We start from the raw sequence: 24,661 nt of genomic DNA, 5'->3' as shown, positions 1-24,661 counted from the left end.
CAAATGAAATCCAAATGTTAGGAGTCTATTCTTTATCTCTGGGAGAATTTTAATCCCTGTCATTATCTCACAGTGATGAGTGATCATGTCTGGAGTTTAGACTCATTTTCAGGGTAAATCACGGGGGCCTCAAGTGCTCCCATACATGCAGCACTGCAGTGGGTTACTGTGAAGATCCTACACTGGAAAATTAAAGAGAAAAGTACCTACCTTTACTTCTCTTTTTGGTTTTCGTTCTTAGGGAGGTGTAATGGAACGACTAGATGGGGGAGAAAAGAAAGATATTAGAGAGAAAGTCTGTGGTTGTTTAATGGATGTACCACACAGCTAAGCGGCTAGCTCACACCGCAATGTTTAGCTGATTTTTTCAAAATTTCATCAGGCACACTCCAAAGAGGATTACAGGCACAGGGCACAAGGCTAAACCTACCAGAGAGCAGGAAGTGACCTACAATCAGTAATAACCTGTGTGCCAAAGAGGTCAGGACTGCTCTTCTTTTAGACTTTTAGTAATTTAATAAAATACAAGTCTAACTCCAAAAAAGTTGGGATCTTGTATAAAATGTAAAAGCAGATTGGAGTGATTTGCAAGTCTGATAAACGTATGTTTTAATCACCACAGAACATAGGAAACATATCAAATGTTTAAATTGAGCTATTTTGCTATCTAATGAAAAGTCTAAGGAGCTTGGAAAGAAAAGCGTCTGGACTTCTTTAAGTCGCTTAAAGACGTTTCACCTCTCATCCAAGAAGCTTCTTCAGTTCTAGGGTCAAATGGTGGAAAGTCCCAGATTTAAGCCCTGTGGGAGTGTCCCCCCCTCAAGAGGGACAATGGACGCCCTAATGATCCTCTACCTAATCACATGAGCCAAGGTGTGAAAACAGGTGTAGGTCACAATCAGCCAAGGTTTCGGGTGAGCTCATTGTGAAACCTAACCCCACCCTATCATGTGGTATCCTGAGGTCAGATGGCCCAGGATGTGAGTGGGCGTTAAGGCGTCTGGGGAAGGATCTCAGAACTGGATTATAGATGGCAGACAGTTGGTGTCGTAAACCACCGCCTCTGTTCAAAGATGGTCGCTCACAGTGGACATAAATGGATTCTTTCAGTCCCTTTTTCAAACCATCTGTCTTCTCTGTCCCAAATGTGAACATTGGCATCCTCAAAAGAGTGTCCTTTGTCCTTAAGATGCAGATGGACCGCAGAATCTTGTCCCGTGGAGGTGGCTCTTCTATGTTGTGCCATTTGTTTGTGAAGTTGCTGTTTGGTCTCTCCAATGTAACATTCCTCGCTACACTGTACATATGCCTGCATGGACTTCCAAAAATCAGTGTCTACAAACAAAGTTAGAAGTCTGTATAGGAAGAAACTGTTTGTGAACATGATACTGTGTTCTCTGAGCTGAAGAGACGGGACCATCCGGCTTGGTATCAGCGTTCAGTTCAAAAGCCTGCATCTCTGGTGGTATGGGGTAAGTGCTTATGGAATTGGCAGCTTGAACATCGAGCAAGGCACCATCAATGCTGAGAAGCATATACAGCAACATGCATGTTTCAGCACGCAAGGCCTTCCCTGATGTCTTTTCCAGGGAAGGCCTTGCATATTTCAGCAAGATGATGCTAAGCTGCTTACTGGATTTCTTACAACAGCGTAGCTTCCCAGAAGAAGAATCTGAACTGGCCTGCCTGCAAACCAGACCTGAACTAACTGAAAATAAAAAAAAATATGACAAAGGAGACCAAGGACTGTGGAGCAGCTAGAATCCTACATCACACCAGAGAACATTTCTTTGCCAAAAGGAATGTTTTTCTAATATGGTACATTTTCTCCTTTTAAACATTTTGTATGTTTTCAGTTTTCTATTGTGAATAAAAGATGAGTTTATGACAATTTCAAATCTCTAAATTATGTTTTTATTTTACACTGCACCACAGCTTTTTTTTTCTCTTTAAATTGGGGTTGTACAACAACAGTAGATATTTTTCATACTTTATTGAAATGTATACCAGATAGAAACAACCCTCTGTTTTTCCTGTGTTGACAGTAATGTGTGTACTCTTGTAAATGAAGTTGCTAGCATGACATTTACTGAACAATAGCACCTGTGACCAGTGTCACAGGTGCTAAAGTCATTACTTTAGTAAAGTCATTACTAAAGTCATTTAGTAATATGTCATACACAGCAATATCGAAAACCAGCTGACAAAAGCTTCCAGACTTAAGGCTATATGGGATAAAACAACTACTGAACTGTGTGTATTTAAGGGAGCCCCTTATAGCTTAATATTGTAACTTTTTATATGCGAGTACAAAAGTGTTTTATTTCTTCTTAGTGACTTAGATTGAGAAAACTTTAATGTCATCCAAGAGGCAATAAAAGTGCACAAACCAGACAGAAACAGCAGCAATCCAAAGCTATTATACCAGTCTAGTGGATGTCAGTAGCTGTAAACCATGATTTGCATAGAGTAAAATGCAATTGTTTTATATATCTGTGCATTCCATCACCCGAGTCCAAGTATGACACCAGTGGCTAGACTACCGCCTTGAGAATAAATGAGTTTTTTGCTCTTTTGGTTTTGATCCTTGGATGTTTGTACAGCTGGCCAGAAGGCTGTGGCCCAAACTCTGAAGCTCAGAAGAGTTGGACTTTATCCATGCAGACCTTTGGCTGCACTCTCAGTCAGACTCAGTCAGGTATAGGTGTTTAAGGTCAGCCTGCTGCACCCAAATGATTTTCCCACAAGAGTTTTCTACATGAAAAAAAAAAACTGTAGATCAAAGAAGCTAATGCGTGTTTAGGTGATAGCATTAGTACTAACACAAATGAACAAGCCTAGCAGCTATTTGTTTGTCTGTTTACAGTCAAACAAGGTTAGTCACTGTACACGACAACTCATGTTGCTTTAGAGAAAAGACTGGGGCTACTGACTAAAGCAGCTCCCTGTGCCACAGTAGCCTAAAAATGGAAACCAATTCAACTTACCCGACTGTTATCTTTTTATTCAATTATAGAAGTGCTAAATTGATTTAATCTCAGAAATCTCTCCTGCTCGTGTCTGGCTGTATGTTCAGCGATTAAGACATAATCGATCTCCATGTAACAGCGAGATGTGGTTGCTAGGAGATTGTTAATGTAACTGTTGCTTCATTAAAATGGTGCCAGAGTCAGAATCAGTATACTGAAGGCAGTGCTGCTTGAAAAATCCCATCATAATAAAGCATGTTAAGAAATATAAAGCCAGTCCCCTTAGCACTGTTTTCCCCCTCACCTTCCTCATGGAGGCAGCTCCCGAGCTTCCTGAGCCCGAGTACCTGCAAGAAGGCACAGAGCTGAAAGTCAGCACAAACGACTCTCACAACCTCTTCCACCAATCACAAGCAAGCGGTGAAACCGCCGAACAACCACGGACACAAACTCACCTGTCTGTTGTGTCTGCCCTCAGTGTGTCCGCACCTCTCTGAAAAAGAAATAAAAATCATTAAATAACCTCTGAAACCTTCCATAATTCTGCACACATATTTACACTGCACTGTATAAATGAATGAATAACAGCTAAAATGAAAACACCACAGTTACTAGACTCTATAACGTGAGGATCACAGCAAAGCTGAGGATCAAGACTCATCAGCACTGCACTGCCTTTTTTTACTGAATTGTTTTATGTTGCAGTCGAGTCTGCAGGCAAACTATTTGTGGCTAACTGCAGTGTTATGAGAATTGCTCCCAATTATAACACCACAAACATAATGACCTGAAGGGGGAGAGTGTTCCAGTAATATAATAGATATATGCTCCTGAAAAGTGACATTTTGCATTATAAACCACTTTGTTGTAACCACTTTAAATATGTTTTGATCCTAAAAATTTTATACTCCCAGGCCACTAAAGTAGGATTTTGATTTTTTTACTTAAGCAATGGGTTGGGTTCATAAGTATTTGGACAGTAATGCTAATTTTGTAATTTTGCTTCATGCACCACTGCAGAGGATTTTTAATGAAAATACCAAACAATTATTAAAGTGCAGACTTTGCTAGGCCTTTACTGCAATTGTAGCCACTTTTCTCTTCGGCTGTCATTGATTGACTTCATTGAAGGATGTCATATTTCTTTACCTTGTGAATCTCTTGGCTTTGCAGCACCATCGCTATTTGCACCATGAAGTGCTGCCTGATCAGTTTTGCAGCACTCGACTGAATATGAGGAGAGAGTGCAGCCCTGCGCACTTCACAATTCACCCCGTTGTTTCTATGAGACGTCACATCATCAATAAACACTAGTCCGGGTCACTGGTGTCCATACATGCCCATGCCATAATATTGCCTCCACCATGTTAGACGGAGGATGTGGTCAAACTCTTTTAGGTGTTCTCTTTGATGTGTAATCAGTGGTTTGCACCTTGGTGTTAAACCCTCCGTATTTCTATTCATGAATGCATCTCTTGATTGAAGACTTTGGCAATGACACACCTTCTTCCTCAAGAGGCTTCTTGACTTGGTTAGAGGTTGTGAAGCCAACCAAGTAAAGAAATCTCCAGTCTTTAGTTGTCTCCTGTGGTCTTTCTTGCTGAGTTTTCCAATGCATTCCTTATATTAAAGAATAACCAGATTGTACTAGAAGCTTTTTCCCCATCTTCCTAAATAGTTTTTTTCAGCCCAATAAGGATCTCCTTCATGTGCATTAACATCTCTTTGTACCTCATATTAAGAGTTCAGGGAAAAGCTACCAAATACCCCTTGAACACATAAGATCAATACTAATCTATAATTTGGCTAATTGTTTATGGAATAATGAAGAAAGATCATCTGGCAGCAAAACCCCTTGTCAGTGAATTACCAAAATACTTTTAAGCCTCTGAAAATGCAGGTCTGCGTGGAAAAATGTCTGTAATTTCTGAACAGTTAATACAGTACTTTTGTAAAAAAAAAAACTTGAAATAAAGTTGAAGGATACACTTCAACCACATTTAGCCTGTTGGATTTAAAATTCACAGAGGTGGTGTAGAGAGGCAAAATTACAAAAATTGTGACAATGTCAAACATGTATGGACCTAACTATAAAAATCTAGTTGCAGCTCAGTGAATTCACTTGTGGTGTCCTTTAAAAACATCTATTTTTAAAAAAATCCATTATCACAAAATATTCTTCTTAAACAAATGGGACTACTTGTGCAGCTTTCTGTGCTCAAGGGATCCTCAGATCCTGAGCCACAGTGCGACGAGATCATTAGGAGCATTTGTTGCTGGAGAGCAGGGGCTCAGTCGGGGTTTCATTAAAGATCTCATAATCTTTGCAGTCTTCCAGGAGATTTTGCAACGCAAGTACCGTTGCACGTTCTTTTGCTAGCCTTATACACTGCACATCTTACAGTACATGATATTAAGAATAGTTCACCTGTATGGGCAATCTAATGGCATGCACTGTAAAAAATGTGCAAAAACTAAAAAACAAAACAAAACAAAAAATCTTCTAAATGTCTCGCCGTTCAGTTTGTGTGACATTGCCAAACTGTTGCTATGATAGAAACGAATCAGACAGAGGAAATGAGACAGACAAAACCCACTGGTCCATTTAGGTTAGCATATGCTTGTGTAGTGCAGGATGGTTATACTTCATGTCCCACCAAACAGGTATGACTCACCACCGTGCGAACACGCAGCCGAGAGGGTTAGAGAGGGCCCGGTTGTGAGCTAAGCTGTTTAGATTGCCGTGTTGTGGTGTGTGCGTGTTGTGTTTGCGTGCGTAGTTTTAAGCACAGTCTGTCAGTTGTGCTTGTAATTGGTCTAGCTGATGCTGAGTCATACACCTACTCACAGGGATACGTGCTCCTGTGTGTGCGCACGGGAGCGTGTGTGTTTATTCAGAATAAACTCCTATTTAGACCCAGGCGTGTCTGAGGAGATGGGGGATATTAGGATGAGTTAGGATGAGTCGTGAGATGGCTACCCTGCATACAAATGGCCCTCCTTGTATGCTCGTTTGTTTTGCGCGTAGCCGCGTGCACGTGAGCTTGTTGCGCACAGGAGAAACATATGAGCTATGGAGGGGAGTGCTTCGGTGTCACTGTCTTTCTCGTCATGGGCGATGCTGACGGCCGTGCAATAACACTTATCATTGTCGCTCTCCTCTGTGTCCTCTACCTGACAAATGCACACAAACACAACCGACAGCATGTCAGAAGGTTGCGAACAACCGCGATCTGTCCTACAGCCACCGGCAGGTCCCTTCTCAGAGGCCCAGATGCCTCTGATGATAAGAACAACCAATTGTAGTTATGACTTAATGATTTTGCTCAGCTTTGTGACGTGTTATTCACTAATAATAAAGCTTCGCTACACTCAGTGGTTCCTCTGAAGATTTTTCATTTACATCTTTGATTTTGATTGTTATTAATCTTATTTATTTTCTGCTTCCACTTCTGAAACTCTTTTCTGTTTCTCCAAACTCTTGTTGCTTGTTGCTTATTTTCTGATCATTTTAGCACTGATACTTAATTTCCAGACATATCTGATGTTTTGATAATAAGGGGAAAGGTTTGGCTAGAAATACACAGGCATTAAAGTTAACGAAAATGAAGGTAACACGTCGGTGTTTGTTTCAGTGCGTTTCTTAACCCTGTCTTAGAAAAACCTAGTCCTAAGACCAGTAAATCCTAACGATGGTGTAAACCAGGGTGGGGGAACTCCAGGCCTCGAGGGCCGGTGTCCTGCAGGTTTTAGATGTGCCCTTGATCCAACACAGCTGATTTAAATGGCTAAGTTACCTCCTCAACATGTCTTGAAGTTCTCCAGAGGCTGGTAATGAACTAATCATTTGATTCAGGTGTGTTGACCCAGAGTGAGATCTAAAACCTGCAGGACACCGGCCCTGGTTGTAAACTTTAAATTGTGTCTATCAGTAGTTAGTGTTTAAAAATGGCTCAATAATCTTAAACAGTTGAGCACTGTAGTCTGAAAAAGTTAGTAAAACAAAGTACATATAACAGATTTATTAGGAAATGTTCAAACTTGAATAATACACTGATCAGGCATAACATTCTGACCACCTGCCTAATAATGTGTTGGTCGAGTCATGGACTCCACTAGACCCCTGAAACGGTGCTGTGGTGTCTGGCACCGTTGTTGTTAGCAACAGACTGTAAAAATCCTGTAGGGGCTTCGTGGATCATGAAGGGTGGACCCACAGATGCTCGATTTGATTCAGATCGGTGGAATTTGGAGGCCAAGTCAACTCCTCAAACTCGTTGTGCTCCTCAAACCATTCCTGAACTATTCCTGCTTTGTGGCAGGGTCCCCTATCTTGCTGAAAGAGGCCACAGCCTTTAGGGAATACAGTTTCCATGAAAGGGTGTTTATGGTCTGCAACAATGCTCAGGTAGGTGGTACAGATCAAAGTAACATCCACATGGATGGGAGGACCCAAGGTTTCCCAGCAGAGCATTACTCCAAGCATCATCCTGCCTCCGCCGGCTCGTCTTCTTCCCACAGTGCATCCTGGTGCCAGGTGATCCTCAGGTAAGAGACGCACATGCACCTGGCCATCCACGTAATATAAAAGAAAACACGATTCATCATGCTTTTTCCATTTCTCTGTGGTCCAGTTCTGATGCTCACGTGCTCTCACGTGTTGTTGTCTGTTGGTGTTGGACAACAACAAACTGTGATGCTTTGTGTGCACCTTTCTATCAGTACCAGGCCTTTCTCTTCCATGGTTAATGTTATCAAATACATCTGGAAATTAATTATCAGGAAACAGAAAATCAAGAATCAAGTCAGAAATATAATTGCTTGTTACTTTTTGAACAATAATTGCTACTTTTGTCGATGATAGAGCAACGCTGGTTAGCAGTGGAGCAATGGAAGGCCTTGGGTTCGAATCCACTGGCCGGCTCGGGCCTGAGTTTCCTCCCCCAGTCCACAGATAAGTGGTGATTGTAACGTGGCCCTAGGTGTACATGTGAGGATGAATGGTTTTCCACCTCTGTGTGCCTCTTGCTCCTTGCCAGCTTCGATAGGCTCCAGCACCATTTAATTTAGTTTTGAAAAGTTTATGTTTTCTTGAATGCAGGTTACTTTAACCCTGAAGCTCTTTGTGTTTTGAGCATGCTGATTTAAGATGTGTAAATGTGTTTTGGTTTCCTCTTCTTCAACTGACATTATCTGGATGACAGCACGTGTTGCTCCAAAAATTCTGTATACGTTCAGGATTAATGGTGCCTTCACAGATGTCATGCATTCATTAATGCCTACAAATGCCATCAGATGCTGGCTTTTGAATTTTGTGCTGACAGCAAAGTGACTCCCCCTCTCTTGGCTCCTTTATATGTTCTCCATATGACTACAAGGGCTCTATCAAGAATGTCAGTCTAAATTGGTTTGACCATGGGACAGTTGTTTCACTTGGACTCAGTCTGTTTTAAAAATAGCTTGTGTCCTGATGGAAGGTGGATATAACTACTCGCCCTGTATTTAAAGGCAACAATAAATGTTCAAAACTAATGTACTTACAGGCAAGCTTCAGGTGGCTGGTCTAGGCGCAGGGTGGAGGACAGCATGGAAGGGCTGATGGGAAAACTAGGGCTGCTGGATTACGGCTCTTACGCCGAGAGCGTCTGGTGGAATCCCGGCGGCTTTTCTCTGCTCGGACCCTCGGGTTCTTCCTCGATCACCAGAATCTTGTCATCACTAAGGTAGCGCAGGAGGGAGTTGTCTGAATCTGTATGGAAGAGGAGGGGGATTGAAGGGACATGGACATTAGATGATGGACAGGATCGATAGATGGATGACAGTAAGAGGAAAACCACAGAGGGGGAGATAAGCATATAAGAGTCAAAGGAGAAGCCCTGAGCAGAGCGGAAACAGACAAGACTGAATAGACCCTTGCAGATAAAAATGCAACAGAAAAGGATAAAAGTGCCTCAGAGCTGTTGCATCTGATATGGCACCACAGCTGGGGACATACATCTAATCTGTCTGCAGTGATTATGTTGATTTGGGAGGCACCACAACAACTAAATCTTGTTGGTAACAGAAAGTTTTATACTGCTTTGGCTCCAGATAGACAATGCATCTTACCTAATTTGCTTCTTATCCGAACACTTAAATATTAGAAAACGAAAAAGTTACAGAGAGAACGAGAAGGAGAGGGAGAAGGGCAGAACCCCAACATTTGTATTGTGCTTTAATATTATTCATAGACTCTCTGATGGCAGAGTTGTGGATCCCCAGCTGAATACAAATCGAGTCTTGCCGCAAAAAAAGGTGAAGCTGGGTAAAATTGGGAACATTGAAATATCCACATTTCCAGGGCAGCTGTATAAATGCAGTCGCTTTGCATTTATGTTCGTTTTTCACCCTGTCAGATACATACCTGGTAGATATGTATCCTCACACAACCACACCACCATGGATAACCAGAAGATGAGCTGAAATGTGTTGAGCTGAGTATGAAGCAAAGCACCAGTCTGAACAGTGTGTGTGAGGGCTGTGCTTTAGCATGTATAGGTGTTTGTGTGTGTGTACCTCGGCTCCCTCTCTTGCCCATGCTGGGTTCCTTGGCCTCGGCCATCCAGTTATATTCGGAGGCATGGAAACGGGTCTGAGGTTCACCTGGAAGTACCAATCATCAATCAGATAGTCTGCTAGGGGGAGGAACTGGGGGTGGGGTGTTTTGCAGGACGCAGCGACTGAGAGACAGAGTGGGACACAGCTGGTGGGGCAGACAGGTGGGAGCGAAGGTGTGTGCAGGTAGGGGGTTAGGCAGACTCTCGGGGGACTTACACAGCTTGCAAGGCGAGTGTCGAATAAGGCCCCGTAATTAGGCTGAATTTATATTTTGTTGTCACTTAATTTCATTGTATTTCATCAAAGCTTGACGGTGTCTTGAGTCACTCATTTCTTTATATTTTGCTTCCAAGGAGTCCGATTTTTTTTGTGCAATTTTTTAAAGTGGTCTTGAGCAATAGTTCTCCAGCCTTTCTTGAGGTCTATCAAAGTTTTTCTTAGGACTTTGGCTGCTTTGTCAATCATTTGCAGTCCCAGTACTAATACCTGAAACCATGCCAGATCCTTCCTGCCGATGCCAAACAATGTTGGCCACAAATATTCTGTAAACAACACAACCCTGCTGGGTGACTCACGATGCCATCTCACAGCAGTGTGGGGCCAAGCTGGTGGCCATCATGAGGAGGAGGTCTCAGGTGTTTGTGCCTGTGTTTGGTTTATCCACAGCTACTGAGGCCCCCCTTTGTTAAACGAATAAACTGTTAAATTGCCACTATCTCAGACTTTAATCAACCAATCCAAGAAACGACACCAAACAAGAATCAGTAGCAAGAATAAACTGTTTCCCCGTTTAAGGGGTAATAACACATGTTACATAATGGTATAAGATTTATTGTCACTCCACTGAAAAACCGTAGAAAACTCAGTTATATTCAGTCGGCAGGTATTCCAGGATGTGGCAGTAGAAAGCTGGGTTTATAGCTTACATGTCACTTTGCCACAACCTGTGCATAACAAGGCAAAAAACCACGAGGGATGCTCCTGGTTGTGCTTGAAATCTTGGACCCTAACTGAACACAGCTAACAGTATCACAGGTCACTTTCTTTCACCAGTGATGACAGCTCAGTTTGAAGCAAAAATTTGATGTTTCCTTCCTACAAAAATCGAGGTCCACGGTGAGATCACAAAGTGCACAGTGCAGAAGAGACAAAACAACCAGCGATCTAATAATAGCAGCTGCACTGGAAGTGGCCCAGAGGTGCACGAGAAGATGACTTTGAAAGGGAAACTGATTAAATTCAAATCAGGCATGTTGTCTGTTCATAATGCCATGGTCCTGCAACTTCATTTAGCAATCCCCTTTCTTTGCCTTTCGAGGTATAGAAAATGCTAGCATATTCCACTATAGTATAGATATCCATGCTAGCATGTTAGCTGCTATTGATATTGCTAAAGTATATACTGTTGCACTCATGTCTGACATTACTTGACATGACAGGTATTTTTTTAACCCATCATTTCTTTCTCAGCCACCATCCTGGTAAAAATTTGCCATGCTGTTTTGCCTGGCACAAAACGACACATGAAACATACGAGGACAATCATTCTTGCATATGTAATCGCTAATATTAGTTTCATTTTGCCACTATGCTCTCAGACTGCCTCGCTAAAGAGATGATAAAGAAATGTTGCCTTCTGACTCAGTTTCAATGACCCTCATCCTGCATGCCATATAGCTGTGCCTGAATAAACTCAGAGGAAGGGTGCATTACAGGATGCTTTGGAAGTGATCTGGAACGAGGGTGGACACAGGTGGTGGGGCAGACAGGGAGCTGGAGACAGTTTATTTGGATTGACTGTTTGGCGTGTGATTTTGCTTTTGGCACATGTGTCCGCTGGAAAATGACACAAAGGAGCAGAGCCATGAAGCGGGTGATGAACAAACATATAAGGAGGAGCTCTGAGAGCATGGTGAAAAGAAAAGGTGAGAGAACTTGTGGGAGAAAGCATGATTTTTTTTTTCCCATTACAAATACAGACCCAGAGCCATTCCTGCTCCATCCAAGCCGCCTGGTCACGCTCGACCTCTTACCGTGGGTAGGGGTCTTATCTCGCCGACGAACCCCCGTATTGCGACCCCTGTCATAGTCAGGTCCCGGCGGTCCATCTCCTTCCAGCAAGGAGAAGTACTGACCGCTGTCCTGGTCCAGGTAGTAACTGACCGCCTCTGAACCTTTAGAGCCCGACTGGGAGCTAACGCTGTAGCGGCTGATGTCGTCACATGACATCAGACCCATCTCCTCCCTGGGGAGAGACAGCACAGCTTGTCATCACCGCTGTCATGAGTGTACTCATCATCGTCGTATCATAATAATCAATGTAATGGTCATCATCAGGCATCTGCCTGTGTGTGAGGCTGACCTGGTGCTATAGAGTCCGGAAACAGGAGAGAGGATATAGACGTCCTGCATGCTGGGGGCATCCATTTTGGACATGCCCAAAGTTCCACCGGGTGTAGGTGAGGTGCTGGTGGGGCTGGTCGGGACCGGCTGAAGAGAGAGAACAGAGAGAAAGGACGAGTCTTTAATGGGAGGATGGTGAGGGATCTCAGAGCACAACCTGCAGTAAGTGAGCATTAGATCTTTCCCTGCTTCACAGAAAAACAAACAAGCACACAGTTTATGGTCCTACAAGGGAATGGAGCCTTTTATTTGTGATATCCTGCTCACACTGCACCTGGCATTTGTTTTAAGAGCGAATCACAAACAAGAGAGTTATCTCCACACCGCTGTCATGTCGCCTATGTTGTTTTTCCCTTTTTTAAATACCTGCCTATCCCAAGTTCAGTCACCCTGTCATTTTGTCTCAAGCCTCTTCGTTCACACAGGCCTCTCCACGTCTGTTCCCATGACAACCCCTCCTTCTCCCGTGCTCTCTTTGCTCTTCATCGGTTCTCACCCCTCTGTAAATCCCTCCCTGCATCCCGTGCCACAAGAAAAAGCGGGGACAGAGGGAAAGTAGTGTAGCCTTCTACCTATGCTTGAATCAAGGACACCCATTTGTCATGGGGTCCTCCATGAGGACAGGATGCCTCACCTCTGATGTCACTGCGACTCAGTCCAAGTTTTTAAACAAATTATATTAATTCTCAGACAAAACAGTCGGGGGTGGCAAATGCTTAGCTCGTGCCGCCACCCCTCCACCCCTGAGGAAGAGGCTTACAGATTTAGAAAAATGAAGTGTTTTACTGTCGGAGGAGTACGCTCCATTTTAGACGGAGACGACACAAGTGAAGACAGAATGGATAAACAGATACGAAGCCTGAGCAACGGCAAAGTGGGCAGTGCTCCCATTACGAAAGCCCGTGGTTTCATCATTTCATCAGCAGCGCATTAATCAAATTCATTTCATATTCCAAACTTTCCATCCTCTCCTCTCCCCTCCCTCTCCCTCGCCTCTATCACCCAGGCTGCCTCTGTCTTCCTCTTCTCTCTCCCGCACAGCCCTCCACTCATAAAGGCAGCTTACAGTAAGACGGCTTCACGATAAATAATGAAGGCGAGCTGGGAAGAGAACGACATGAGAGAGCAAATGAAATAGGACAAAGAGAGAAAGGGAAAGAGTGCTAGAGAGTGAGAGAGAGCAAGAGAGACAAAGAGGGAAAGAGGTGGGGGAGCTGTGCAGTTTGGTGACTCGAACTGAGTCTGAAAACAGTAATTTAGTGATTACAGCCCACTGCTCCCTGCATGGGAAAGGGATTGGGGGTAGAAGTAGGGAGAGATGGGAGTAACACAGCAGTAGAAATTCTAGTCTGTTAAAACAACACTTAAAGCATTTGACCCCCGCTGTGTCCACTCTAGACTACCTAAGAATCTACCACTAAAACCTTTCCCAGACCAATTTTCCTCAGCCCACACACACACACACACACACACACTTGACAAATTAAAGGCCTTAAACGCTTAAGAATGTTTCAAAAAAGGGGAGTTATTAAATTGAATGTTTTACCATTCCTTGGATTCTTTTACTGAGTTAAGTTCAGTGAGCCTGTAATTTTCAAGTCACAATAGGCCTTATCCACTGCAGACAATTTGGTGTGTTAGAGTATAAAAAGCGTCCATGTTTCACAGGAAGCCATGCCGTTTATCGTTCATCCAGGATGTCAAACACTGCTGCTCTGCCTGATATGTCAGAGTGTCGTTTCCTGCCTGTTCCTTGGTTGTAGACAAGTTTTTTTTTTTTAAAAGTGCTAATATAGTAAAATGCGACACCAAGCAGTCCTTTACAGTGAGACTGTGGAACTGGCCCAAAACAGGTGACGCCCACACTGGCACAAAAAGACACCTTGTGTGTAATTTCTGATATTACACACTTTAATGAAATGGCAGTATTTGACACGGCTGAAATATCAGGAAAGTCACCTTTGGTGTACCAAAATAACATAATGCCATTGAATAAAGCTATGTAACGCCATATTCAACTCAATTCAGTTTTATTTATATAGATGCTTCATATTGTGGGGTAAAGATCCCTCAATAATAAATGGGCTGTATTTGTATAGCGCTTTACTAGTCCCTAAGGACCCCAAAGCGCTTTACACATCCAGTCATTCACACATTCACACACTGGTGATGGCAAGCTATGTTGTAGCCACAGCCACCCTGGGGCGCACTGACAGAGGCAAGGCTGCCGGACACTGGTGGCCCTCTAACCACCACCAGTAGGCAACGGGTGAAGTGTCTTGCCCTCGGACACAACGACCGAGACTATCCAAGCTGGGGCTCGAACCGGCAACGTTCTGATTACAAGGCAAACTCCTAACTCTTGAGCCACGATCGCCCCAGAGAGAAAACCCTAACAATCATATGACCCCCCCATGAGCAAACACTTGGCAACGTGGGAAGGAAAACCTCCCTTTTAACAGGAAGAAACCTCCAGCAGAACCAGGCTCAGGGAGAGAGGACAGTTTAGATCTGCACCAACATTTCTGTTCGATCGGTACAATAAACATGTTTTGACTAGAACTAAACTGTCATCACACCGTCACATTTTCCACATGATGTGTAAAATATCACACAAGTAATTTGTGTTCTTGATAACAATCAGTATGTTGACATACGTGAAATGTGCTGCAATTCTTTCACACCCGATAAAAGTTAACATGAGGGTTCCCGATGGTTAGGGACAAATGCAATCGCATGGTAAGATGCTGTAAACGGACCAAACTTCAGTCACGAGAACAACTGAGCAACAACATGGGAATAGAGCAGCTGCAAGAGAATTGAACATTAATGAATCAATGATAGGGAAGTGGAGGAAGCAAGAAGAATGAGTTGAGTAAAGTTTGACTTATCTGACTGTTGTGTTTTGCTTAACGTGCCTTATAATCCGGTGCGCCTTATGGTCTGAAAAATACAGTACTAAGCTAAACTTAAACTCAGCTATAACATTTACAAATCTAGCCCCCCAAAAATGTGCTAAAATAATAAACATTCAATCATAAGCACAGAAGTTATAAGCTACAGTGACTGATAAATAATGATAAATAAGCCATACTGTGACCCAGAGGGACACTCATGTCCACTTCATTAGATAAGCCTGTTCAGCTGGTTGTTAATGCAAAAATCTATCTATCAGCCAATCACATGGCAGCAACTCAATGCATTTAGGAATGTAGGCATGATCAAGATGCCCTGCTGAAGTTCAAATCAAGCATTAGAATGGGAAAGAAAAGTGATTTAAGTGACTTTGGACCTGGCATGGCTGTTTATGCTACTCAAATAATCTCTTGTATACAACCAAGGTATAAAGCAGAGCATCTCTGAACGCACAACATGTTGAACATTGAAGCAGATGCCACTCTTTCAGCTAAGAACAAGCTATTGAGACTACAAATCGCACAGGCTCCCCAAACCTGGATAATAGAAGTTTGGAAAAATGCAGCCTGGTCTCATGAGTCTTGATTTCTGCTGCAACACTCGGAGTGGCAGGGACAGAATTTGGTGTGAAACAATGAGAAAACATGGATCCATCCTGCCTTGCATCAATGGTTCAGGCAGCTCATGGTTTAATAATATGAGAGATATTCTCCTGGCCCCTAACTATCAACTGAGCATTGTTTAAATGTCACAGCCCTATTTGAGGATTCTTGCTGACCATCTCTATCCCTTTGTGACGACAGTGTACCCATCTCCTGATGGCTGGATAACCCACCGTGTCAAAAAGCTCAAATGGATCCGTTTTTTGGGGGGATGCGGTGGACAGGATGTGCAAGAATCTGCTGCAAATGTTTTAAGCTACCATGTCAGTATGGCCCAATATCCCCCCAGTATTATCAAAGTGTACATAATGAAGTGGCCAGTGACTATATTTAAAGCAAAGCAGTGGAAAAAATAGAAATGGCATATACCGATGTGTCAAATTAACAGTGTGACATTTGGGGAAATGTAATTATTTGCTTTAATGCCTCTAGTTAGATGAAGAGATTGATACCACTCATATGACTGCACTGAGTATGAAACTAGGAGCTGAAAACACCACACAGCACAATAACAGACCAAAAGAACAACCTGTGATTATTAAAAAAATAATAAAAATCAATAACCTCCCTCACACTCAGCTAGCCAATCAATTAAGAGCTTCACTGCCAATACATGTTGCTCAAAATAGCAGGTTTTTATCAAGAGTAATGATTTATATGTCTGAGCATGTAACAGGTTTGTGAAAGCAGGGTTACAGACAACGTGTGGCGCATGTGTGACCTGTGTCGTGGACGCTCTCAGTAACACATACATGTTGCAGCAGCCCAGAAGACATTCATGCAAGAATGCACGCATGCGGTATGCATCATCACGGTAATCCTCGTGTTCTCTTTTAAAACTCTTTCACATGTAATGACAGTGAATCATCAAATTGCTTTTACTCCTTCCTGCTGCTCACAAACCGGCACACACATAGAAAGAACAAGAGAGAGAGCAAAGGAGAGAGATATGTCATTATTTAGTAGAATAAAAGACGTTGCCATGGAAGGATTTCGGGAGCTTGGAATCACATGATAACATGCCGAGATAAATTGTTTCCTTTGTGGATTCAGTTATAATCCAGCTGTACATTTGCCACATTTCAGCTAAACTTCGCAGCCCTTACAATTCATCCTCCAAAATTGAGCTCAGAGGTGCGAGTGCGCATATCTTCTCTATGTGTGTTTGATTTGGAAGCGTGCATGTACAGTAATGCATCCAAAAATCAGCGCTTACAGAGTGCAGTGACCCAGTTCCCTCGCCTCTCAAAGGAGCAACGGGTCCGATGACGGGGAATCATCTCTCCGCATGCGTGCACAAACATGTACAGTAACACACTTGCTCCGACACCCAGATGGACAAGCGTGCATGTGGCCAAGGTCAGCAATGTGCGCACACTCACCTCTCTCCACCGCACACACACACATGCTCACACACAAACAGGCTGTTTAGCAAGATATTTTGGATTCAGTGAATTATCTCCAGTATTTGCTGAGTAGCAGCTCTTGTTTCAGAGCCAGTGGAGCTGCCTGTAGTTGCTTATGAATAATTAAGAGATCCGGTCTTTCTGAGAGAGAACAAAACTAAAACACTCCTTTCTTCTCTTCTCCAGCAGATATCTCTGCGCTCTGATCTGGGCCCCTCATGGCACGTTTATGTCTAGGCAGTCCATCAGAGTAGAATTCCCACAATCCCCTGCTATTGCATAAATATAACAATAGGCTCCTGATGACAACTCGGGGGCTGTGATAACAAGGCAGCAACCTGGAAACGAGAAGAGTCTTTTACCTTGTTATGATCTTTCACCTTGTGGTGATGAAGTTGAGCGCTATTGCACATCGCTACCCAGAAGCTGCAAGTTCTGCATAAATATACACTTGCATGCATGCCACCTAATAATGCAGTTATATGCTCACAGAAAGCACAGAATAAAAAAGGAGCATACGAAAAATAAAAACAAACAAAAAAAACCCTCAAAAAGCTAAAGAGCAGCTGAACAGAGATCAAAGCATACATGTAGCATGTAAATGAATTAGCCTGATGCTGAGATAAAAATAGCAGCCGTGCAACACAGGATCTTGACAAAACATTTGGCGCTTCAGAGAGCACTCAGGCAGCATCAGACTAGCCCTCGCCTCACCCCTCCGTCCGTCTCGGCACAGCTCGTTCTTTCTGTGTGCCTAAATTGTGGGGGTGGGTTTTTATAATCGATTTATCGATTAAAATCGATTCTGGCTTGGATAACGTAAAATCGATTCATTAAAATCCTGAATCGATTTTTTAATATAAATTTATTTTGCCCGAAATGCCAGAATCTCTGGTGAAATCTCACAAAATTTCAACAACCACCAAACAGCTAAGACAGTAAATGAGAGCAGGAACACGGATTCTGCACAAAGACTTAAACACACAGCGCAACCCGCGGATCAGAATCAGTGATATGTCGCCTTTCTCACCTGACCGCACGGACACGGTCGGGGCTGAAAGCCGACAGCTCGCTGATTCTGATCTGTCGGTGGGTCCGCGCTTTGTGTTCACGCCCTTTATGCGCTGATTCTAAAGCTGTTAGTTTTATCTCCCTCCAAACAATATTGACCGAACCAGCAGCAAAAGAAGATCCAAACTACACTTCACATAAACATCGTCATGTATTCACTCTTACTTTTACTGTTTTGCTTCAACCACGATGCACAGCTCTCTCTCGCTCTCCCCCTCTCTCTCTGTACTGTTTTCTGCATTATTCGCTTGCTTGTTACGCACAAGTCTACCGTTGTTTACAGCGCTGTCGGCCAATGGTTTTTTTTCGTTTTATATACTTCCGAAAAGAAAACCTAATTTCTGCCGTTCAATACTGAACAAATTTAAACTTTTTAGAATTATGCAAAATGCAAAACGCTTAGCCGTGTCTCTAATAAAACCGCTGTAACTTCAGAGGTAATGTTCATGTGTTGATTATTGGTTTTCTTTCGTTTTTGATGTACTGCAGAATATTTTTATAAAATCCCAGGCCAGGAAAATCGCCTTCATGTTTTTCTATGTTTTATCCTCAACTACTTTGACACAAAGGCATCTGCTGTGACGCTCACACCTTTGATGAAGTCTTGCGTGTGTCAGCTTCCTTTTTATAGATACAAAAATATGTAACTGTACTGATCTGAATTATAATATTTCTGACTGTCAAAATTTCCCAGATTCAAATCGAAGTGAATCGAATCGAATCGAATTAAATCGAATCGTGGATCGAATCGATTCGGGACCTTGTGAATCGGAATTGAATCGATTCTAGAAATCAGTGACGATACCCAGCCCTACTAAATTGCTCAGTGATATTTCTGGGCGGCGAGTGACAGATTAACAAAGTATTTGCCCTTAAGTGAAAAGTGTACACCCACTACGAGCTGCGAGACTTCAAACAGGCGTTCCACCTTTAAGATCTACAGTACATTAAAAATTTACTCGTCTTTGACAACGAGACGATCTCTGGGGCAAAGGTTGAATGAATCGGGACTAAAGTCTCAATAAATCTGAATGTGATCAGGAGGGGAGTGGGATGGGGCCCCCTCGGATGACCTTTTGTTGCCTAAACTCTTTCAGCATAAAACTTTAGGCCACGTTGCGCTATTTACATCCTTCACACAAGATCGAAATAAAGTGCAGATTTAACCCTCTGGCCTTGTTAAAAATCACTACCCTTTCAGCTTGTTCGTGGCCAAAAATGGCCACCCCTTGTTTACGTTTACAAAATGCTATAAAATTCATATATATTAAGAAAAATTCCCACTTTTTTTGACATGATTTTTTAGATTAGTACCAGTGCTGTTCATGAAAATCAAAATTTCATTCAAATTCATAATTTTAACCCTTTAAATACCAGTTAGATCACATAATCCTAGGAACTCATAAATGGAAAAAATCACAAAACCCCAATTTTTTTCCAAATAAAACATGCCATCTGATTTACTTTCTAACCATGATGGAGGTTAGATGCATAGCAATAATTAACAGTATCAATGACTTTTATACATCTTTGTTTTTTTGTGCAGTGACAGAAAAACATAAAAACTTCCTCTCAGCTTGTTCGTGGCCAAAAATGGCCACCCCTTGTTTACGTTTACAAAATGCTATAAAATTCATATATATTAAGAAAAATTCCCACTTTTTTTGACATGATTTTTTAGATTAGTACCAGTGCTGTTCATGAAAATCAAAATTTCATTCAAATTCATAATTTTAACCCTTTAAATACCAGTTAGATCACATAATCCTAGGAACTCATAAATGGAAAAAATCACAAAACCCCAATTTTTTTCCAAATAAAACATGCCATCTGATTTCCTTTCTAACCATGATGGAGGTTAGATGCATAGCAATAATTAACAGTATCAATGACTTTTATACATCTTTGTTTTTTTGTGCAGTGACAGAAAAACATAAAAACTTCCTCTCAGCTTGTTCGTGGCCAAAAATGGCCACCCCCTGTTTACATTTACAAAATGCTATAAAATTCATATATATTAAGAAAAATTTCCACTTTTTTTGACATGATTTTTTAGATTAGTACCAGTGCTGTTCATCAAGACCAAAATTTCATTCAAATTCATAATTTTAACCCTTTAAATACCAGTTAAATCAAATAATCCTAGGAACTCATAAATGGAAAAAAATCACAAAACCCCAATTTTTTTCCAAATAAAACATGCCATCTGATTTACTTTCTAACCATGGTGGAGGTTAGATGTATAACAATAATTAAAAGTATCAATGAGTTTTATGCATCTTTGTTTTTTTGTGCAGTGACAGAAAAACATAAAAACTTCCAAAAATGGCCACCCCCTGTTTACATTTACAAAATGCTATAAAATTCATATATATTAAGAAAAAGTTCCCCTTTTTTTGACATGATTTTTTTAGATTAGTATCAGCGCTGTTCATCAAGACCAAAATTTAATTCAAATCCTGACTTTTAACCCTTTAAATCACAGTTAAATTACATAATTTTAATGATTTACAAAGGGATAAAAGCATAAAATCCCCATTTTTTTCCTAAATAATACATGCAAACTGATTTATTTTCTAACCATGATGGAGGTTAGATGCATAGCAATAATTAAAAGTATCAATGAGTTTTATGTATCTTTGGTTTTTTGTGCAGTGACAGAAAAAAAAAAAAAAAAATCCCTCTAATTTTGTTCGTGGCCAAAAATGGCCACCCATGTTTACGTTTTCAAAATACTATAAAATTCATATATATTAAAACATTTTTCTACTTTCATTGACTTGATGTTTTAGATTAGTATCAGTGCTGTTCATCAAGACCAAAATTTAATTCAAATCCAGACTTTTAACCCTTTAAATACCAGTTAAATTACATAATTTTAATGATTTACAAAGGGATAAAGGGATAAAGGGATAAAAGCATAAAATCCCCATTTTTTTCCTAAATAATACATGCAAACTGATTTATTTTCTAACCATGATGGAGGTTAGATGCATAGCAATAATTAAAAGTATCAATGAGTTTTATGTATCTTTGGTTTTTTGTGCTGTGACAGAAAAACAAAAAATCCCTCTCATTTTGTTCGTGGCCAAAAATGGCCACCCATGTTTACGTTTTCAAAATACTATAAAATTCATATATATTAAAACATTTTTCTACTTTCATTGACTTGATGTTTTAGATTAGTATCAGTGCTGTTCATCAAGACCAAAATTTAATTCAAATCCAGACTTTTAACCCTTTAAATACCAGTTAAATTACATAATTTTAATGATTTACAAAGGGATAAAGGGATAAAGGGATAAAAGCATAAAATCCCCATTTTTTTCCTAAATAATACATGCAAACTGATTTATTTTCTAACCATGATGGAGGTTAGATGCATAGCAATAATTAAAAGTATCAATGAGTTTTATGTATCTTTGGTTTTTTGTGCTGTGACAGAAAAACAAAAAATCCCTCTCATTTTGTTCGTGGCCAAAAATGGCCACCCATGTTTACGTTTTCAAAATACTATAAAATTCATATATATTAAAACATTTTTCTACTTTCATTGACTTGATTTTTTAAATTAGCACCAGTCCTAGTCATGAAAACCAAAATATAATTCAAATTTAGATATTATACGCTTTGAACTGGGTGTGGTTCCCAATCAGCCAGAGTTCACACCCAGTTTCACACCTTGGCTCAGGCGATTAGAGGATCATCAGGGGGTCCCTTTGTCCCTCTTGGGGTGGGGGGGACACTCCCACCTTCTTGCCATATTGCCAGAATAAATGGTCTGGAAGCTGTTAGGTTGACTTACAGCAGTAGCAACGTCTGCACCTGCATAAACTCCAGGACACGTTTACAAACAGTGTTTGTTGTTGTTTGCGCTGCAGCTGCAGGTTTGAACTGTGCAAAATGTCCTGTGATTGGGTTTTTTTTTGTTTTTGTTTTTGTTTCTAGAGTTAATATTTTGGGTATGGTCTCTTTTTATGAAAAATACAAGAGTAAAAGTGCTTTTCACATGTGCTTCAAAGCTAAGTTTGACTGGGAACCTCAAAGCTCAATATCCTGCATCCACAGGAATTCACTGCAGCCTATGTAATGTTTGATGCGTCATTATTTATTCCAGTCTATCTTGCAAATACATGTTTGTGCTGCAATGTCATGCACAAACACAAACTATCAGATCCTTAAGACCAAACCTATGTCAAAAATTGTTTCATTATATTGGTCCATTGGAGTGTGGTAACCCATCAACCCCACCTAGTGGAAACCAAGAATATTACATGAAATTGCTTGCTTGGCAGAAAATGGGCCAAGGATGTCATGTGGTAGAAAAAATGAAAAACTACAATTTTCATGTGTTGAGTTTAGAATGAAAGCAATTTTACCTAAATTGCATGCTATAGTACTGCCAGTAACAAGGAATCAAAAAAGGTGGTTATAATGGGTTTCAATTGGCCAAAAATGGCCACGATCAGTAAAACAGGAACAAATTGGTGTATAGTGAATATTATTGACATTATTAAGTTGAAATGTTGAAAATTAAAAATTTTTTAAAAAATGCACACCTTTGGAAAGTTTCATTCCATTTGCATTAACAGAACAAAAATGGTTGAAAACCGAATAAAGAAAGTGGCCAAAAATGGCCAGATAGAGACCAGAGGGTTAATTAGGTAGTTTACTCTCCACTGCTATGATTTTTTAGCATTATTGCTGTTTAATACAAAAAGCAAGCCTTCTGTATGCCTAAATTCTCTTCAGGTTGAGCATTAGCTGCCTACGCATTTGTGAATGGCTTTGAATGGTGCCAGCAGTGTGGCAAATGGTAAAAAAGATTTCTTAAATGCTCAACGGAAGGACTGATACAAGGTCAATCAGGGAATAAGTTTCTTTTAAAACAATATTCGTTTAAAATGCCAGGAGCAGAATGCAGAGTGTGGGCAGTAAAAGCAAGAGTGAGAGTGAGTCAAAGATGGAAGTACTACACAGGTTACTACATGTGAATTTACACTGTAGCTATCGAGTGTGCTGATAAGGATGCATGAGACTAAACAGAAGGGGAGTAATACAAGTTTCTGACATCTCACATTTTAGTCACAGTAATTCTTCAAACTGAGTCTAACCGTTTGTCCGGTCAGCATGCGAGACATTAATGCGTCTGTGAGTTGTGCTGGTGTTTACCTGCAGGCCAAGTGGTTTCCAGCGGACGTTCCTGAGCAGAGCTGGCGTAGAGCTCAGGGTGTTCTGGGGCCTTTTCTTCAGCGTGAGGATGACTCCACATGGGTCCTCTCTTAAAGCATTCACCAGGTTCTTCAGTTGCCAGCCCACCTGAGAAGCACACATACCAGGCTCCCGAAACGACTGCTGCAAACTGCTACACAATGAATCAGGCTTATCTGAATCTGCTGTGGAAAACCACCACGCACAGCAGCAGATATATGACTGACTGCTGCTGCAAACCACCACACACATGCTTCTGATACTGCTTGTCCAAAACAGTGTATGTTTCTAGGACATATTATACTTTTTTTTCCCAGACAGAGAGTAATAATAGTATGAAAGAAATTATTAGAAAAGCCACTGGTGCAGCTCTAGTATACAGCTTAGACAAACCAGCATCCTATGAGGAACTTCTGTTTTAAATGTCCAATAGATAGATATCATCACTGCCAGCCAGTTCCATTCATGTTATACACAAATATTCCCTACAAAGATAGGATTATCTAACATGCTAACTTCATACCTACCTAAACAGTACCTGCTTTCACTCTCTGGTATGTCTGTCTTGTAAGATTTGTTAATGTGATTGGTCAAAATTGGCTAGTTGACACACAGTGATGGACAGCTAAGTTTATTTTTCACTAGTGCCTGCCCTTATCCGAAAACTTTCCAAGCATGATTTCCAGCCAAGTTGACTTTCAGTCCGTTTTCTTCTGCACTCAGTGTCACAGGGTTGCTGGAGCCTATGCCAGCTGTCATAAGGCAAAAGGCAGGGTTGCCAGTTTGTGGCAGGGCTAACAAATTGAGACAGAAAACATTTTACAGTCACATTCACACCTATGGCCAATTTAGAATCCCCAATTAAACCAATATGCATTTTTACTGTGGGAGCAAGTCAGATTACCCGGAAAGAACCCACAGGTGTGCATGTAATACCATCTATAATAAACCTCTAATTTGCAATTTCTGAAACTAGTTACCAAATTAGTTTAGAGTTTGCTATTTAACTCAAAGCTAAAATTCGATGTAGTCTAATACAAGCACGTCTAACCTAAAAGGGAAAAATGTTCCGATTTTATAGTTGCAAACATACAAGCTGCAACACAGAGTGTTTGGATGCTAAACTTTGTAGCCTTAAGTAAAGCAAAAAACTGACCACAGTGGCCCCACTGGTCTAAAAGAAGTGTCATATTTAAGTAGAGGGTTGCTTAGTCAGTATAGTTAGGCCTAAGGAATGCAGAGAAGAGAGAGAGAAAGGAGTGCTGACTGCAGCAATTCTGGCCGGCCTGTCTCCAGAGCTCGAAGTAGTCGTCAGACCATTGATTGGCTACACTGGTCTCAGCCACTGTAAATGTCCGCAGAGGTCACATACACTCGCATGCACACTCAGCCACACACAGAGACAGAGCTGCTCTGACCTTATTCC

At 41.3% G+C, this 24,661-nt stretch overlaps 1 protein-coding gene across 1 annotated transcript in view; it reads right to left on the bottom strand.

Annotated features, from left to right (window-relative positions):
* Nucleotides 1-24,661, bottom strand: part of LOC146524283 (connector enhancer of kinase suppressor of ras 2) — a 76,116-nt gene that overhangs the window by 16,641 nt on the left and 34,814 nt on the right. Inside the window, 11 exon segments of the mRNA XM_085134393.1 lie at nt 211-259; nt 3,274-3,316; nt 3,425-3,462; nt 8,507-8,586; nt 8,589-8,634; nt 8,636-8,718; nt 9,525-9,581; nt 9,584-9,611; nt 11,586-11,811; nt 11,929-12,056; nt 23,197-23,343. Coding sequence (XP_084990519.1) covers nt 211-259; nt 3,274-3,316; nt 3,425-3,462; nt 8,507-8,586; nt 8,589-8,634; nt 8,636-8,718; nt 9,525-9,581; nt 9,584-9,611; nt 11,586-11,811; nt 11,929-12,056; nt 23,197-23,343 — 925 coding nt within the window.

This window comes from Neolamprologus multifasciatus, chromosome 2 (assembly GCF_963576455.1).
Source record: "Neolamprologus multifasciatus chromosome 2, fNeoMul1.2, whole genome shotgun sequence".
Taxonomy (NCBI): Eukaryota; Metazoa; Chordata; class Actinopteri; order Cichliformes; family Cichlidae; genus Neolamprologus; species Neolamprologus multifasciatus.
Note: the sequence above shows the minus strand (reverse complement) of the source record. Positions and strands in the feature narration are given on the sequence as shown.